This window comes from Colossoma macropomum, unplaced genomic scaffold, assembly GCF_904425465.1.
Source record: "Colossoma macropomum unplaced genomic scaffold, Colossoma_macropomum, whole genome shotgun sequence".
Classification (NCBI taxonomy): Eukaryota; Metazoa; Chordata; class Actinopteri; order Characiformes; family Serrasalmidae; genus Colossoma; species Colossoma macropomum.
This window is the reverse complement of record NW_023494803.1, coordinates 40,787,043-40,806,069: the sequence shown is the minus strand read 5'-3', so window position 1 is coordinate 40,806,069 and position 19,027 is coordinate 40,787,043. Positions and strand designations below refer to the sequence as shown.

At 39.2% G+C, this 19,027-nt stretch overlaps 1 protein-coding gene across 3 annotated transcripts in view; it reads right to left on the bottom strand.

The window, feature by feature from the left end:
* daam1a (dishevelled associated activator of morphogenesis 1a) overlaps positions 1-19,027 on the bottom strand; it is a 116,205-nt gene that overhangs the window by 32,281 nt on the left and 64,897 nt on the right. For all 3 annotated transcript variants that reach the window (XM_036594113.1, XM_036594114.1, XM_036594112.1), the window contains 10 exons: positions 18,907-19,001; positions 15,966-16,299; positions 14,503-14,613; positions 13,060-13,163; positions 11,137-11,203; positions 10,930-11,047; positions 8,308-8,446; positions 5,001-5,059; positions 2,632-2,819; positions 874-1,149 (listed from right to left, as the gene is read on the bottom strand). In XM_036594113.1, the coding sequence (XP_036450006.1) occupies positions 874-1,149; positions 2,632-2,819; positions 5,001-5,059; positions 8,308-8,446; positions 10,930-11,047; positions 11,137-11,203; positions 13,060-13,163; positions 14,503-14,613; positions 15,966-16,299; positions 18,907-19,001 (1,491 nt within the window). The remainder of the gene's footprint in view (positions 1-873; positions 1,150-2,631; positions 2,820-5,000; positions 5,060-8,307; positions 8,447-10,929; positions 11,048-11,136; positions 11,204-13,059; positions 13,164-14,502; positions 14,614-15,965; positions 16,300-18,906; positions 19,002-19,027) is intronic.

Below are 19,027 nucleotides of genomic sequence, written 5' to 3'. Positions count from 1 at the left end.
TCTGGATTTGGGCTATTTGGGCTAATTTGGGGAAATTACACAGATCCTTCATGCTGTACAAATCAGCCAGTCAAATCACACACAAACTGCATTACATCTGCTAAAACTAATCCAGCTCCAATAGGGCTCACAATGCTTTTGGGAAACCCAGCCATGAACGGCTGAAACACATTGTACACTCTCAGAAATAAAGGTACTAAACTGTGACTGGGTCAGTGCCCCTCTTGTCACTGGGGTGGAACCCTCAAGGCTCCATCTCAGTACCTTTAGTCAGGGAACATAACTGAACCATAATCCACTGAAATGATATGTTCTAAGCTGTACTGACTCCACACACCCCGTCTCGTCTCCAGGCTTTTATTTTACTGTTCTGTTTTAAAACATTCGGTTATGAAAAGGTACAAATACCAACTTTTCACCTGGAAAAACTTATTTAAGGTTCACAATCAGACCTTAAAACCACTGTTGGAGCTTTGAGGGAACATTTACACTGTTTGTACCTTGATGAATGAAAAATGTACCTGAACAGAACCTTTATTTCTAACAGTGTACCTGTGTTGTTGTCACGAGGGCTGTAACCAGGATCAGAACATTAATGAGATCCATATTGCAGAAAGGTGGTCACGCCACACAGCGAGTGAACCACACTGCCAAACCCTAAGTGCAGGTTTCTGGTCTCCTTTGTGTTTTTCACCACTTCATTAGTGCTTTATGTGCCTTTCATTTGTTCCTTTCCCTCCATTCTATAAGCTCCTATAAACTGCTGTTAGTCCAATTTCATTCTGTTGAGTCAATTATTTAACTATTTGTTTAGTTGCTTATTTATTCATTCATTGTCTCATGTTTAAATGCATGTGAGCTACACTGACTCACCTCATTAAGTTTGGTCCAGTTGAAGGATTTAAGTGGATTTGAAGGTTGAGGGATGTTCTTCTTCTTCAGCCCAAGACCTCCAGGCAGCAGGGGGGCACCGAAGGGTGGTAGGCCAGGGGGTGGTGGGGGACCACCTGGAGGAGGTGGAGGAGGGGGAGGTGGAACCCCACCTGGAGGTGGAGGAGGTGGAGAGATGCCAGCAGGCGCTGGGGGCGGAGGAACTGGGCCACCAGGGGCCCCAGGGCCAAGAGGAGGACCACCGGGAACGTTCGGCCGCTAGAGAAATGGACATAGTTTAATCAGCTAAAGTGATAATTTGGCAAAAAAAGGGTAATGAAGGTGGTCTGCTAGGTATTGCATGGTTACTAGGGGTCCCATTTTTAACTGTACACGCTTAAAATGATGGTTATTCAATTATTTTTTAATAAAGGCAATGGTTTTATTTAGAACCGAGAAAACTAAAAAGAACCATTTACATGCTTAAATGGCTCTGTACATGGGGAAATGGACCTTTAGATTGACGTTCTATATGGTTCTATGTAGAACCTTTTTGAAAATAGTTCTATATAACACCAAAAAGGGTTTTGCTATTGTTATGATGTCAAGGTTGGTGCTACATAGAACCATATACAACGCTGATGTTGCTAAAAGGTAATGGAAGCTTACACCTTACCAATTAGCATGGTGCTAACAGTGAGACACACTGTCAGAAACAGCTTAATCAGGTCTATTAGAGATCCTGAACAACTCCTCAGGCATGCTTTTGGCACCATGTTAATTGGTGGGGTAAAATTTTTAATTACCTGTTAACAACATGAGCCTCGTGGCTCCAGTTGATATCTAATTCTAAACAATATTAGCTGACTGACTGTATTAGAAATAAGGGGAACCTATATAAGTCATTAGGGTACAACATTAAAGGGCCCATATTTTACATTTTTCTTGAAGAGAAAAGCTTGTCTAAATTCCTGAAACGCAAAACAGATCATTGTAAATTCAGATTATATATATATATATATATATATATATATATATATATATATATATATATATTACATTTAATAAACATGTTAGGGTTACAATATAAAACAATAAGTTATTTTAACAATTACACCTCCTTGAGTCGTCAATTTAACAATATTGGTTTTTAAGTCAATTATCTAGAATTCCAATCACCACAGAAGAGCTCGTCCTCACAGTCATGTGTAAAGGCTGAGGCCATATTTTGAGGCACTTTTTCTACAATTTTAACTACAATAATCTGTACATGACTATGAAATATATGATTTAAATGACAAAGAAAACAAATGATAAATAAACATTATAAAATATATAATGAAAGTTGTCCCCAGGAGTCGTGTCACTGGTGTTACTGCATAACAAAAAATCTCTTATTTTGAAATAAAAGTCACACTGATGACGTCACTCGACTTCCTTTTACCTGTTTTCTGAGGATCTATGAAGAAAAGCACATGGTGACTCCACTGTGTCTTTCAGTTATGTTTGATGCTCTGTAGCAGCCGTTTTGTAAAACGCATTTTTCTCTGGTGTTCCTTTATTTTGTGCAACACCGATGACGATCAGTAACACCAGTGACTAATTATAAACAACTGCTCACATAGAGGTTTGCCTTGTCTTAAATATGGGTACCCCCCCCCGTAGCAGTGTGTCTGTAATTAAGCGCAGGTCCAGTAGTGTTTTATATGATCCACACTGCTGTCTGTCTGTATCGTGTGTGTGTTAGTGAGGGGAGCGTACGGTGCTGAGCTCGTGCAGTCGGGCGGACAGTTCAGCCACTTGCTGTTTGACCAGCTTGTGTTCGCTGCTCTCCTTCTCCAGCTTCTCTTTCATCTTACTGAGCGTCTGCATCATCTCCTCCTTCTCCTGAGCCTTCGCATCGCACTCTCTCTCCTTCTTCTCCAGCTTCTGCTGCAGATCGTTGTGTTCTGCACAGCAACAGGACAAAAACAAACAACAGTGAATCGATTAGATTCAATTCCAATTCTTTAGGAAAGAGTGAGTATTTATTGTAATCAGTGATTATATTTACTTCATCAGCGCAGTTGAACTACGCCCCAGAAAAAAAAACCAGCCGTCCCAGAGTAAAAACTGACAGTCCAAAATATTGAATTGCTTTGTTTACATTACATTTTTCTTTAGAGTTGTTGCACCACCACACTGTGGATCCCTAAAAATGACTAATGTCTGTTAGTAACACACTGAATACACGTGTATGCACACACAGACACACAATGAATAAAACACATCTGTGGTCCATAATTACATTTATGCATACAGTATCTATGAGTATGTGTATCAAACACCTGTGACTATGTTTGTAGCATTTTAAGTACAACTTTATTCCTGACAACGAACTGCATTCTTGATATGCAAAACAAATCACTGCAAATTCAGATTATGTTCAGGTTTTCTTGCAATAAATCTTTAAACTGTTTATATTATTACTGGAATGTTGCTGCTTTTCAGAACCAGATTTCATTTTAACGGCCATAAGGAACAGCTGGTAAACAGTAATTATAAACAATTACTAACATTTCATTTGTCAGAATTTATGGCTGCCCTTAGAATAAACATGAGGCAATTGGCAAATCACTGAATGCAACAAGCGCTCGACTAGCCTGTGCTATCATATTCAAAAAGATTCTAGAAAGACTGTGAACCTCTAAAAACGGCAGAAACACCTTAGTTGTGTTACAAGCTTTAACTGTCCAGGTTTAAGGTATAGCATGTTAAAAATATGAGCGGTTATTAGCTTGATACTAATATTACACAGGAATTCCCAGTGACAGGCTAATGGAAATTAGCATTATGTTTGCACTGTTATACGACAGTTCCAGCCACACAAGCTGATTGGTTGAGAACACTGTATCACTCCGCTGAGACGCCGTTGCTAAGCGACGAATTTGACAGCTGTAGGAGACGCTCAAGCCATTTGAACGTTTTTACTTCTTACTTTGCCACAAACAGAAAATGGACACTTTTAAGATCACATTTGACCGACAGCCGATTTGGTCAGACTCTGAAGATGAGACAACACTAAATTCCCAAACTGTCATCACCACTGAGCAGCTTTTCAGTCGGCAGCTGTGACAGAAGAACAGCTGAACAACCTGGAATCAGCCAGAAATGAACCCAACACCATTCGCCAAACTAAATGGGCTGTAAGATGCTTTACAGACTGGCTGGAACAAAACAACATTAATACTGATCTGGAAAAAACTGACAAAACTGAGCTGAACTTGATATTGCAGCAGTTTTATGGCTCAGTCTGATTTGGTCAGACTCTGAAGATCAGACTACACGTTTGGCGAATAGTATTGGGTTCATTTCTGGCTGATTCCAGGTTGTTTAGCTGTTCTTCTGTCATTGGAAGGAACGGCGAACATTAAAACATATTAAACGCCGCGTTCACGGACCAAATTATTTATTTCTTACTTTATTTGTTAACTGTTGTATAAAAGCAGTAGAACACTCGAGGAGTGTGTTATCACCAATAACACACTCCCTCTTGTGTTCTACTGCTTAATTAAATTTGAGGCAGGTGAGGACACTGACACACTCATGATTTCATCACTATGTTTTACAGACATTAAAGGTTGTGGTTTATAAATGTGATAAATGTCCCTGAAGCGTCCCAAAGCGGTTTGCGCTGTGCGCTGTTTCCCAGACGACAGGACAGGAAGTAACACTACAACACAATGTGTTGTACCCAGTTTAAATCGCAGCATATTTTACTGTATCGCTGTATCATGTTAGTGTTGGTTAGTGTGTTAGCTTTAGGCTAACATATTCTCTTGTAGATCAGCACAACTTTTTCTTTTTCAGATACTGTATATTTATAAAGTTTCAAGGTCTAATACAACAAAAATTATATTAATTATATTAACGTAATTCACATTTTCGTTTTATGTCTGCTGTATCAAAGATTTACTGAATTGAAAATTTTATTGTAAGGAATCAAATAATGAATTTTATGTAGTTGGGGAAAAGGCAGACTCGCTCAACGTCATCAAAATAAGACACCAAAAGCCCCAGATGAACTCTGTGGATTCAGAAGTCAGAGTCATCGCTCTGCTGAGACTGAAGTGAAGGTCGAGCTCACATACCTTTCCTCATCTTCTCCGCCTGCTCCTTCCACTGTTTGACTTCGTTCTCATTGACTAACCTGTGAAAACGACAGAGAGAAGGAGGTTAAGACAGGTTACAGCACTAAACCTAAATCCCCCACTTACTAACAAACAAGTAACAATCCTTCAGACAAAGGAAACCAGGCGGACGAGGATCTGTTAGATGTTCTGGAACCCAGAGGAATTTGATAACAACAAGAACAGCAGAACAGTTTCAAACGTTTCAGTTTCAGACATTAATAACTGTGATGTTGTTTATTCTCATTTTCCTCACTGTGTATCTCAGGAATAGAGTTTTTGTACTGAAAAATCTGTAAATGACTTCAGACAGTTGCTTCTCTATTGTCTATACTTTCATGGCATGGGTTTCTGACAGTTTGGTTCCTTAGAGTTTCAGAGTATATAAGCACACATACATAAATACATACAGATCTGCATATATACTGACATACATACATTTACATATATACATATATACACATATCGCTGCTGTCGGATCAAATCCTCAAATCTCCAAAATGGTAACTTTACAGGAGAAGGAAAAAACATACTTTACTTTTAATGAAAGTCAATGGAACCAGACTTTTTTTCCAAGCCGTTTTGGTCCGTTTATTTGGGTCCATTCATTATGAAATTTACACACAATATAAAGGACAATAGGCATTTTCAAATTATGTCAAAAACTGAAACACACACACACGCACTACACACAAATTGGATTAAAGTCTGAGACCAAAGAAAAACAAATATTTTGCTTCTTTTCTAATTTCAAGCAATGTTTTTTTCCTTACAAATTAAACCATCAATGCCGTTTCAGTGAAAATTAGAATCTTCGAAATTTTAACATGAATTTCAGAATTTCTTAATATTCAATAATGCCTCCTTTTGACTTCATGCATTCACTTGAACTCCACACGTTCGTGCAACAACCTCTGAGGAGCAGATCAAATCCACCTGAGAGTCGTCTGAGCACGAGCTTCACTGGAAAAGAATCTGACCTCTTTGTGCAAAAGCAGCGTCACAAATTTGCTTCGATGTGAAGCAGAACCTTGAATAACTTTATTGTAATCGTCATAACTTTATGTTTTAAACTTACCAAAGTTCAAAAAGTTTGTTTATTTCCACATTTATATGAAAAAACGTGGAAATAAATAAATAAATCAATTTTAAATGTGCATATTTACGCCATTTATGCCATTTGGCAGACACTCTTATCCAGAGCAACTTACAACTTGATCATTTTACACAGGCAGGTGAAGGTAGTGTTAGGAGTCTTGCCCAAGGACTCTTATTGGTATAGTGTAGGGTGTTTACCCAGCCAGGGACTGAACCCCAGTTTACAGCATAGAAGGCAGAGGTGTTACCCACTACACTATACCAACCACAATTTATTATTATTACTATTTATTACTATTATTAATAACTACCTCCACTGCTCTCATAACAACCACTGGGCAGATGTGACAATTCCAACCACAGTTTAAGGATGACTTCACTATATAATCAGTAAAACCAGCAGGGGAGCATAAAACTCCCCTCTAATGTACATTTTAAAGCTTCTTCAGATTTTTTAATAATTATAAACAGTATTCAAGGCACCCAGCTGAGTGCTGCACTACATTACCAGTGAAAACCTGTTCCTAAGACTGGATCGAGCCCTCCTGAAATCCAGAGCAGTGGTCAGATTGAGAATGGGGGCGGGGCTTCCTTCCCCAAAACAACCCAAATACCTCAAACTCTGGATTATGGGCTCAGGATTATATTTTTGCAGCAAAATTACAAAAATCCCCACAAAATCTGCCAAACGCCAGACAGTATTAAAAGCTCAGTATATTAATAACCCAAAGTATGGATGTATACAGGAGAACGGGGCCTTGATGTTTACACCAATGTAAGATGTAACACTGAGTTTGACCGTGAAATTCTCAAAGGATACACCCAAAAAATAAATATGAAAATGAAAAACAGTAACTTGACTTACAGGTAATGTTATCAGACCTGAGCTAAGAGTTTAAGCAGCTTCAGCAAAGACTTTAGAGTTTATTCCCATGGCGATAACTAGCTATGAGGACGCCGAGGTCCGGACCTCGTCAGAATCAGAAGGATTCTGAAGGGTTTTAAGAGATTCGGTGTGGAAAAAGGGACACAACTACCGAATGAGCAGTGACTGCTTCTCCACTGACCTCAGAACAGCTGTGGCTCAGCCCTAGACTGAACTGCCTGCTCTGTTCGTCTCTGTTCGAGACGCTACAGAGCACCAGAGTAACTCTGACTTCTTGAGATGTTCAGGTATGCAGCACACATGCTATAGGCTAACATACCATTGCTATGGTAAAAATGCATCTCGCTAAGAGTCATAAGCGCAATTAACACATTAAGATGGTAAAATGCAAACGCTGTACTTCATTTTTTGTTTGGGCTGCTTGCAATGTTGCTGGCTAATCAGCGAGCTTTGGTCTAGATAGAGTAGCTGCACAGGTTATATTAGCTACAGGCTATATTTGCCATTAAATGAGAAATTAAAGTTACTGTGTTACTTATACTGTACTACAACAGGAATGAGACAATTCACTTAACTAGCATAGTGAAGGTAGAGTATCATGTAGCTCACATTATTCAGAAATCAGACGGTACATTAGGCCGTATTTTGTCTCATTAACTGTATGAGTAGCTGCTTTTCCCATTAGCTGGGGTTTGATAGAGACAGTCTTTTATAACGTATGGTTAATGTGTGCCTTTACTGTAATCAGAGGACAGAGATGCAAAAGAGACAAGCAGAGATAGATCGATAGATAGATAGATAGATACATAGATAGATAGATAGACAGACAGACAGACAGATAGATAGATAGAGGTAAAATGATATAAAATCAATTCGAAACTATCCCTTGATTTTGTGTTGGTTATAACACATTTTCTGCTGAAAATAAACATATAAATAAACAGCTAGTTTGATTAATTAAATGAAATTAAACTGGGAAACTGGAGTCAAATGAGTTTATGAAACAGTAATAGCAGTTTATGGAAGAATGGAGTGAAAGTCTGAACAAAAACATTTCCTTCTTACCATGAAATGTAATTGATCAGCCGTCATGTCTGGAATATTTTCTGTTTTTGAGATGCTTCTTGTTTGTGCACAGAGGAATAAACAGGTCTAGTTTTGTTTGCATCATGTGATAACAGTGAGATTTGGAGCTCTGAGGGCTTTTTTGTTGCTAAAAGTCGTTTCTCTTTGCCTTATAGTCAAGTGTGCGCCCTGAAAAAGACTGGTGGTAAGCGTACTCACATTCGCACCACGTTCTTCACGTTGAAGTTCTCTAAAGGAGCCACGTCGGGGTCGTGGCCTTTATCGTTCTGCAGGACGATCTGCTGGACGATCCGGTCGAGGAGGAGCCAGTACTGCACTGTGTTCCCGCTCCGTTTATCTATACAGAGAAACAGCCATCATCCATAAAGCATAGACACGGCACTGTTATATATTACATCATATATTATCATTCAAACATTCACCCCAAATCAGAAGTGTGGGAATTATATGCCTTCTGATTTTTTCCAACTGTTTGATTTAACCTATTAAGTAAGAAAAATAGCCCTGAAAAGGTTAGAATTTAGAAAAAAGCAGCTTTGTGCAGCTTTTTGCTTCGTAAATTAGTTTAGTAAATAATCTGACTTCACTTCATTTGGATTGTCCACTATAGTCTCCTATAGATTATCTACAGAAGCTCACATCGCTAACAAACTATCTGTTGAAACTCTATAGTACAGAATAGTGTAGAACAGTTTATTCTAAACAGTGGTGGGGTTAGGGTTAGGATTTGGACCAAAATTAGGGCTAGGACCAGGACGAGGGTTGGGTTTAGGCTTTGGGTTGAGATTAAGGTTAGGGTTTGGATTAGAGCAGGTTTAGAGTTCAAGAAAATTATGGTCAATTTGGTAGATATTGAGTTGAATGTAACTTAGTAAATTCAGTATCTACAAAGCATCAAAAGCGTGCTATCCAAATAAAGTCTTACCCATTTGGTCTCACTTTATTTGGATAGTCAGCAATATCATTAATAACGCCAGTTATACAGCTGTAACTAATCAGCAGCAATTATTTTCAATAAAATCATTTTTAAATTAGACCTTGTCATTTTTTGTTTCTCTCAGTCGTTTGCAACAACTGTCTTAGTTTATTTTCCTAAATAAAATGCTATATGCATCAAAAATCTGTTTGAGGACATTAAAAACTAGGTAGACCTCGTATGCAGGATAATAACCTGGGTGGTCCGAGGGTCGACCAGCTGTGGCATACAGTCAGAGGGGTGCCGAACTTATCAAGCCGGACTGATATATGCTTGCTATCTGGGTAAACCTTCAGTTTGGGTCACAAATGCCAAAACTTGGCCAAAAAACGAGAAGTAAAACCACCTCAATGATCATACCAATTTCTGCTAGCACTCCTATTGGATTTCTATTACTTTGTTAGCACTAAGCTGATGCTGATGCACCTGAACAATTTTGGCCATTCTCTTAAATATGGACGTATAAAGCTTGTAAAAGACATCCTATATGTTTTATTCAAAGTCTCTAACAGACATTAACATATATTTGAGCTGCATCAGTTTTACAGTGACTCTTTCAGTAAGAAAGTCCTGCATAGAGCTGCCATCGCTGTTTTCCATTCCTGACAACTAACCCAAACCTGCTTAGACTACTAGTAGCTCGTATTCACAGTCAGTGACGTATCTAGAACTTCCAGAAGGACTAGAGTGATGTTCTTACAAAATTGGTCCCTTTGGAAATCAATGGTGATTGGTTGATTCCTCTGTCACTTCCTAACCATGTTGGTAGTTAATCTAATGAGCTTAATGTGCTCCCGAAGTCCTAAGCAATAGGAGAGCAGCCTGGCTGTATCCACCTAGATACCACAGAGAAAACGTTCCTGACTGGATAATATTCCATTAGGGATTTTAAGATTTTATCCTCTTTGCTTCCAACCACAAATTAACACCAAGCAAGATGATTTCATTAAATAAAAATGAACTAAACGTTACAGACATTTACTGTTCATTTGCCAGAAACTTCTCAAACTTCTCAGAGTGCATTAAAGGCTCTGAAATGTTCCCCCTGTTAAATAACATTTTTATTGTTCAAACTATTGTTAAAACGCTCTTTGGGCCCAAAGCTGGTTTAAACACCAGAAAGGTTTGAGTGCTGACGTCACAAAAACGAGAAAACAGGTTCGTTTGCATTTAAAAACATACTGAAAAGCTAACTGCCCCCACAATCTTACTGTACGTGTAAGTATCGGCATTTATAAAGAGGTACTTATTTATTTGAACTGAACTGTATTTTATCTGAGGCTGTATCCTCAACAGACTAGTCTTGTTTTATGCTAGACAGAGTTACTAGTGAGTGAGAGATGCGCTCATGGTACTTCAGCTTTGCTGTGGGAAGAAGGAAACATCCCTCATAAAGTAAATCCATACATGATGCCAAAACTAAAATGTTTCTCCCAGTTTTATGGGTTCTAGTTAGTAAATATTGTTGCTCTTGGCACAAAACCTCACATCTGTAAAATGCTAACTTTACAGGAGAAGGAAAAAGACCTTAATGTTCATATAAACCAACGTACAAACAATTTATTCCAAGTCATTTTAGATTATTTCTACTCGTCTATTCATCATGAAATGTCCACGCAATATAAAGAGCAGCTGGTGCTCTTATATTGTGTAAAAAACTACTATTTTATTGACTAAAGATATAAATATTTCCAGCATCCAAATACAAAAACCCCTATTATTCACCCTTTAGTCCTGCTAGGCCTGCTAGATATACAGAGTTACTGCTAGAGGACACTAACGGTACATTTGCTTTACTGTAGAAAGAACATCAGGGAACAAATTCGCACAGAAACATCACTTACAAGGCATGTGGAGGCAGTGCTGCAGGACAGAGATAAAGTGCGGGAAGGCGTCCGTGTGGTTGATCTTCTTTCGGATCAGCTCGAACACCTGAGTGGCACTTTTAGTGTCTATATGAACCTGAAGGGAACAGAGAGATGAATAACACAGTGAGACCAGCTCAGCAATGGAAGGTCATAAAACAAAATGGTTCAGAAATAAAAACATACATTTTCAAAGCGTTTGGCCAGGGCCAGCTCGTCTTCATTCCGCAGCATTTCAAAGTAGTCCAAATGTCTAGAACAACAAAAAGATGGCAGAAGTTTAAGGGCGAATAAAATTGACTTCACAGCAGCCTGAAATATATAATCTAAAGGAAATTCTTTTCTTTATGGAAGAATCTGCCAGAATATTCCATTCATTTTCTAATTAATTCATTTCTAATTAATAATGTGGATTTGGGGGAGCACAACGTAACTATATGTACGCATACATTTTACATTATACATAAATATATAATATTTACATACACAGTGGAGGAAATAAGTATTTGATCCCCCACTGATTTTGAAAGTTTGTACTCTGACAAATAATTAAACAGGCTATGATTTTTATGGTAGCTTCATTTTAACAGTGAGAGATGGAATATCAAAAAGAAAATCTAGAAAATTAAATAATATTTAAATAAAAAATAATTTGCATTTCACTGGGGGAAATAAGTATTTGATCCCCTAAAAACCATGACTAATGTTGGCTCCCACAGACCACTGACACACCCTAATCTCAGTGAAGTCGTTACCTGCATGAGAGACACCTGTCCCAAATTGTCACCTGTATAAAAGGCCACCTGCCAACAGACTCAGTGACACTCCAACATCTCCACCATGGGCAAGACTAAAGAGCTGTCTAAAGATGTCAGGGACAAAATTGTTGACCTATACAAGGCTGGAATGGGCTACAAAGCCATAAGTAAGAAGCTGGATGAGAAGGTGACAGCTGTTGGTGCAATTATTCGGAAGTGGAAGAAGTACAACATTACTGTCAGTCGACCTCGGCCTGGAGCTCCATGCAAGATATCACCTCGTGGAGTCTCACTGATCATGAGAAAGGCTAAAGATCAGCCAAGAACTACACGGGAGGAGCTGGTTAATGATCTCAAGGCAGCTGGGACCACAGTCTCCAAAAAAAACCATTGGTAATACACTGAGACGTAATGGTTTAAAATCCTGCAGTGCACGCCAGGTTCCTCTGCTCAAGAAGGCTCACGTCCAGGCCCGCCTCAAGTTTGCCAATGAACATATTAATGACTCCGAGAGAGACTGGGAGAAGGTGCTGTGGTCAGATGAGACCAAAATTGAGCTCTTTGGCCTCAACTCGACGTGTTTGGAGGAAGAAAAATACAGAATATGACCCTAAGAACACCATCCCCACCGTCAAGCATGGTGGTGGAAGTATTATGTTTTGGGGGTGTTTTTCTTCTAAGGGCACAGGCCAACTTCACCGCATCGACGGGAAGATGAACGGGCCATGTATCGCAAAATCCTGGGTGACAACCTCCTCGCCTCCGCCAGGGCACTGAAAATGGGTCGTGGATGGGTCTTCCAGCACGACAACGACCCAAAACATACAGCCAAGGAAACAAAGGAGTGGCTCCATAAGAAGCATATCAAGGTCATGGAATGGCCTAGCCAGTCTCCTGACCTCAATCCCATAGAAAATCTATGGAGAGAGCTGAAGCTTCGCGTTTCCAAATGCATGCCTAAAAACCTTAAGGATTTGGAGATGATCTGCAGAGAGGAGTGGCCAAAATTACTCCTGAAGTGCAAACCTTATAAAAAACTACAAGAAACATCTGACTGCTGTGCTTGCCAACAAGGGTTTTGCCACCAAGTATTAAATGATGTTTTACTAGGGGGGTCAAATACTTAATTCCTTCAACGAAATTCAAATTAATTTTTATTTCTCATTTCATGTAATTTTCTCAGTTTTTCTTTTGATATTCTATGTGTCACTGTTAAAATAAAGCTGGTATAAAATTATGAGACGTTTCATTTATTTTTTTGTATTAAAACTTTTAAAGTCAGTGGGGGATCAAATACTTATTTCCTCCACTGTAAATACTGGACTATTTCAATTCTTATAAACATACTCACCGATCCAGCGTGGAGTTTTCATGCGTTCGTAATTTGTCGATGACTGGTTGGATGCCCAGCATCAGGAACTCGTAGCGTAAGTGAATTCTGAACTCCAGACTGGTCTGCAGGGTGAAACATTCAATCTTAATTTAAGAAAACAGTTCAGCAAAAAATCGAATTTGTTTAAATGTTCCCCCTTTAGTCCAAATGCAGTTGATCAGTCAACACATGTTTGCTTGTTTAGGAGCCATGTGGCTAAAATAGCTGAGTTTATTCTTGATCTTTTATTTGGTTTTAAGTTACAGGGATAAAGCATATTAATAAACATTTCAATAAATGCAGAGTGAGTGTTTTTCAAATGTGGCCCTTGGGCAGGTATGAAATGACAAAAGCACTCATAACTTACATAAAGCATAAGTGATACATACAGCAACACAAGACAACATATAAAAAGAGCAGGATGTCGGCTTTACAGACCAAGAAAATGTTCGTTTGTTTTTCAGCCACATGTAGTGCAACCAGGCCGCTCAATCCAAGAGTGACCTGCTCTTACTGAAAAAGCTGACTGTCTAAAGGACACAATGTCAGCAAGAGGCCTCCAGAATTTTGATTTTGAGACATTCAGGGGGTTCAAGAGGTTAATTAAGGACCCATATTTCCCACCTTGCTTGCAGGTATCACGACACATCTGTTCAATTACTTCTTTTAAATTGAGTTCTGCAAGAATAAGTTACTCCAGCTTAAAAAGCCTGATGACTTTAACAGCCTGACTGTATTTAAAGGGGTAGAAACACAGAAAACTGACTGTCTTGTTTTCATGAAATAAGACAATAACAGTTTGCTGCAGCACATAAACACTGTTTAAGTTTCAAAATGTCCATACAGTCCATAAATGGAAATTATTCTGTATTAACTGTTTTTGTGATGTCATGAAAACAAACTCCTTTGCTGCCTATTCTGCCTACATCAGTTTAGCTCCACCCACTCGCACTGAGGTTATAAGAAGTGTTTCACCCAGAAGGCGGCAACCAATCAGAGCAGAGCTTACTTACATATTTCAGACATTTACTACCTTTTGATTTGCTTTTTAAATGTAAGATTGGAATCAATTATAATATAAATACATGAACACATTTATTTACACTTGATACTACTTTAAGTTTCTCCCCACATACATAGACATCTGGTGTGGAGTTCTCTGTTGATCTCTTAGTACAAACACTCAGCTTTATTTCATTAAGGTGAAGAATCATTCAGCCACTGCAAAACTACAGAAGCAAATTTCAGACATCAAACATGTCTGGTCTACATTTGGGGTGAGGGGGGTGAGGGGAGTTGGCTACACTGAACTTTCACTTTCAGCAGATCTAATATGTACATAATATCTCTGTATGACACTAAACATCTGAGTAATATCTCCTGTATATGATGAATACGAGCTCTGAGGAGCTCCAGCCTCACCTCTCCTGCCCCCTGACTCAGCACAGCGTTGATGAAGGACATTATCGCTGTCTTCAGGTTCACCTCATCTCTGTACCGCCCAGTGCTTCTGTCCAGATCATTCAGGAGAGTCTACAACAAGAGGGAGAATCGGATAAGAAAAAAGCATAGAAAGACAGGCGGGTCATAGCCTGTCCGTTACTCTACTCATAATTAGCTAACAATGTGTGCATCGACTTGAAGGTTGTGAGGCATCTGCACTGATTTTGCAGAGACGGAAGGAAGAACACTTTATTATAATGATGCTCAATAAAGTATATACACTAATATTATGTCCAAAATAAAATTTCTGAAGTCAAAAAAACATTATTGGTGTAGTTTAGGATGATTGCAAAGGAAAAATTGGTTAGAATGAAAGAAAACAACAGTTTTTCTGATGTAGCACAGTGTCTGTGTTTATTCTCACTCTACTCAACAATCTGATGGAAAAACTCCGTTTACATGCTCACTACAAGTAATCTGATCCAAAATTATACACATACGTAGAGAACCACTTAGTGTAGACGTTACCATGACAACAAGCATCACGTGAGTCCAGTCAGAGTGAGATGAGCTGCAGTGAGCAGTGCTTGTGTTTTTAATCACTTTAAAATGATGTCAGACTCAGGAAAACGTCCTTCACATGTCCTTATTAAAGAAGGCCGAGAGGAAGACGTCGTGTTCTGAGACACATAAGCTGGACGTCCGTCCCACCGTCGTCTTTTAAAGACCAGAGCATAAACTTCGTCTCCTCTGCAGACCAGTTTCTGCTCCGCCATGTTGAACGGTATAAACTTTCACTATGACGCGACGAACATGATCAGAACGGACTTAAACTTTCTGATAGGGAATGTAATCAGATACAGGCGTTTACACGGATGTTATTCTTCTATTTACTGGATTATTTACAGGATGACCCACCTCGATCAATCAGATAGAAACTGTATTCCGATTGGCCTCAATCAGATTTGACTATTCTGATTGAGGTGTTTACATGGACGCATTTTATTCCGCCTGAGCTATTAGTCGAATTATTAATGGATTATCAGAATGCATGGCTATTGCTTTTTTATACTTTTGAGAAGAATTTGGCCTTAAACATATATTTTTAAATCCCTTCTTGTTGGAAGGATATATTTAGGGTGTCATGAGGCAAAATAGTCCATAAAGAAAACTTACCATCATCAACATTACATATAAAACCCCAGAAGACTCACTGGTAATTCTGGATAGTAAATAAAATGGTTATATTTGTGTCACAATCCCTCTGTTTACATCTTAACCACTGAACTATGAAGGAATCTGTAGAATTCCCCCTTAAAATGTTTTATGCAAGTAGCCACTGGACGACTGAAAACCTCCACAGATGCTATTATATGCATTAATAGTATCTTTATCCCTTTACTAACTACTATTCGTCAATGAGTTTTTCCTTTTATCCCCACCTGAAATCTCGTCCTTTCGCTGGCGAACTTCTGGTAATGCAGCATCGCCTCCAGAATCTTCCGGTGACCTCCTGGCACCAGACACACGGCCCCCATGATCTCCAGCACGGCCACCTTGGTTTTGATGTTCTCTGTGGCCAGGCTCTGGGCGATGATGTTGATGCTCTCGGAGTGGGCGAGGACGTGCGCTCGGCCCTGAGAGTTATTCATCAGCGCCTTGATGCAGCCGATGAGCGAGGTGTGAATCTGAGACTCCGTCGTCTCGTAGTCCATGTTCTTCAGGAAGTTCAGGATACACGTCAGACCGTCCAGGTCGATGAAGCGCGTCACAAACCTGCAGAGAAGAGAAGGCAGTTCGGATTTAATCCAGTGGAAAAGAACCACATTCTAACTCGGAAAAATGCTCATTTTTATTTATTTCTGTAAAACCTTCATGAGTAGTTAGGAATCCTTTAAGAAACCACTTTATTCAGAACTACAGTAGATCACTCCACTAAAGGACCTGGTCAAATATTAAAAAAAAACATCAACAGCTTTAGTTGGCCTCTTATTCTCCAGGGTATGTTTTGGTTTGTCCATCTGAATTTACATGACCAAATCGTGAGGCAAATTATTCAGTAACTGCATGAAATAAATGTAAATTTTTATTTTATTTAAATTTTTTTTTTGTAAAAGCTCCCCTCAAATTAACAGAACGTGTTTTATGATACACATATTGCTATATGCTTACAATTTACTGCTGAAAGCCAAAAATCTTAGACGCTCTTTGTATTATTTTATAAAAATAATGTTTACAGAGCAGATCACCGAAGAGACGCCATCTGTTTATAGTTTGTGGCCCAGATTTGTGGAAAAATGGGTCGACTTTCAGTAGAAGTTCAGCTTCTTTTATTATAAGGGTTTAAAATTACATCACCCATCTATTTGACTGGAAAGAAGACAGTTACAGCTTATATATGACCCCCACCTTTAGAATGTAGCTTATGAAATATGAAAGTTATGAAGAATATGACAAAGTGCGTTTTGGAACCACCGTTGAGTGCTTTATTGACTTGTCAGCTCTCAATGCTCACAATTTCTAAACTCATAAGTAAACCTCAGAAAGTTTTAATTCTATATATTTTGTAGCACTGGGGGCGGAGCTTCCGAAAATTCTTGCAGGTTTTTAAGGTTCAGCAGATTAACAGTGTCTTAACACAAGATTCATACAACGCAGCAGCAGGTTTAGCGTGATGTTAAGAGTAAACAGCGCAGTGGTAACATGTTTGTTCTTTCATGAACAAGGATGACTGGCGTGTTTTACTGCTTGTGTGATGTGAGGCTGCACTTTTCCTTCATTTACGTGCACCAGTAGCGATTTATAGCACAACACAATTCCCCCAAAAATAACGCCTGAACCGCTCTGATGGTGATTTTACCCAAGAAACCTTCTAACTGCTGTAGGACAACAGAGGAGGAAGAAGAGCTGCTTTCAGTTTAGCAGATTTAATTGACACTAAATTTAAAACAGCCACTTCTTCCTGCAGAAAATTCCATATTTGGCGAATCTTCCTCCTGTGTGTGGAATGCCAGTTCAGCTTGGGAAGTGCAGCAGTTAATTCTATTACAACATAACTGCAACACCATTTAAGGTGGAACAGACAATTTGGGTCTATAGAGTCACAGTTACTCTACAGTGTGTCTATGCGGTGAATTCCTGTTTTTGGTTGTCTTACGAAGAAAGACACCAAGTTGTGCTGAGGAAAGAAGTGATTCTGGTCATCCTTAATGGCTGAGTCTTCTTTTATTGTGTTGTCTGTGTGACCTGGATGTGGTTCGAGAGGGTTGAGAGAAGTTTTGAGGAAGCATTTACTATTGACTTCCAGTGTTTGTCAGCAACTTTAGTCTCAGGGCTCTTCTAAAATTAAATTAAAGAAGCTAAATTTGGACACCAAACATATCTTGGCTGATGGACTGCATTTGAGCTATGTGAAAAATCATGAAAAATGCTTTAATATTAAAAAAGTTCCTTTAATATCGACCGTTTTTTCAGCCAAAAGGACGTACTCCACTGTGCAGATTTTAAAACTACAGCTTTTTATACAACAGAAATTCTCATCACAGAGAGGGAGTTAGGCCCAATCCCATTTCACCCCTCACCCCTACCACTTAGCCCTACCCCTCAGTTTTGCGCGTTCACGTCTAGGGGTAGGGTGTCCCGATTCTTGTTGAGATAGAGGGGTAGGGTGAAGTGTTAGGGGCTACATGACCCTCCAAACGGAGGTTTTTCAGAGACTCCAAACAGAGAGACATGAGAAAAACAGAAAAACCGACAGGATGGCTGAACAAGAGACCAAAGAAACCCACAAATGTGAGAATTTTCTCTGTTAAAAATTACGATAACCACTGTATTATTTTTGTTTAATGTTGTTTCAGTGTATTTTGGTCCTTTTCTTCATAACAAGCATAAATAAATTGCTAGTAGTATGCTGAAGCGCCAGAATGTAACTGCTTCACCTTTTAAGGTGGAACAGGGAAAATTCAAACAAGAAGCTGGTGAATATCTGACTTCAGCTTCATATCACCAAAGAATTAGGGGTGGGTGATAATAAATAATTGCCCCCCTCTTTGAAGGCATACGATGCCCTAAATGTAACTAAAGCCCAGCAGTGAGGAGCTGAACTTTACCCTCCTCTGCTGTCACTGCAGACTGGCAGGGTCTCCTACAGAGCAGCGCTGGTAGCTGTTAATGAAGTGATGCTCTTTTTATTTGAGGGTCCCATTTCAGAGGGAAGATTTCAACCACTACCCTGTAACTCAGTTCCAAGGGGCAAGATGACACTTGAAAACAAGGGTCAGTAGTAAAAATAAGATTGGGCCTTAGAATCAGTGACATGTTTTGACCTGAACAGGGGTAAAAAGAGGTTTAGTGTCAAACCTGCAATCTTCACACAGACTTTACCTCATGGGCTGCGTTCTTAAGGCTGTCTTCAGACTCTCTATGGTCTTGTTCCTCTCCTCCTCATCCTCTCTGTCCAGGGCCAGAACTGTCTTTCTCTGAGGAAGAGTAGTGCAGTCAGTTA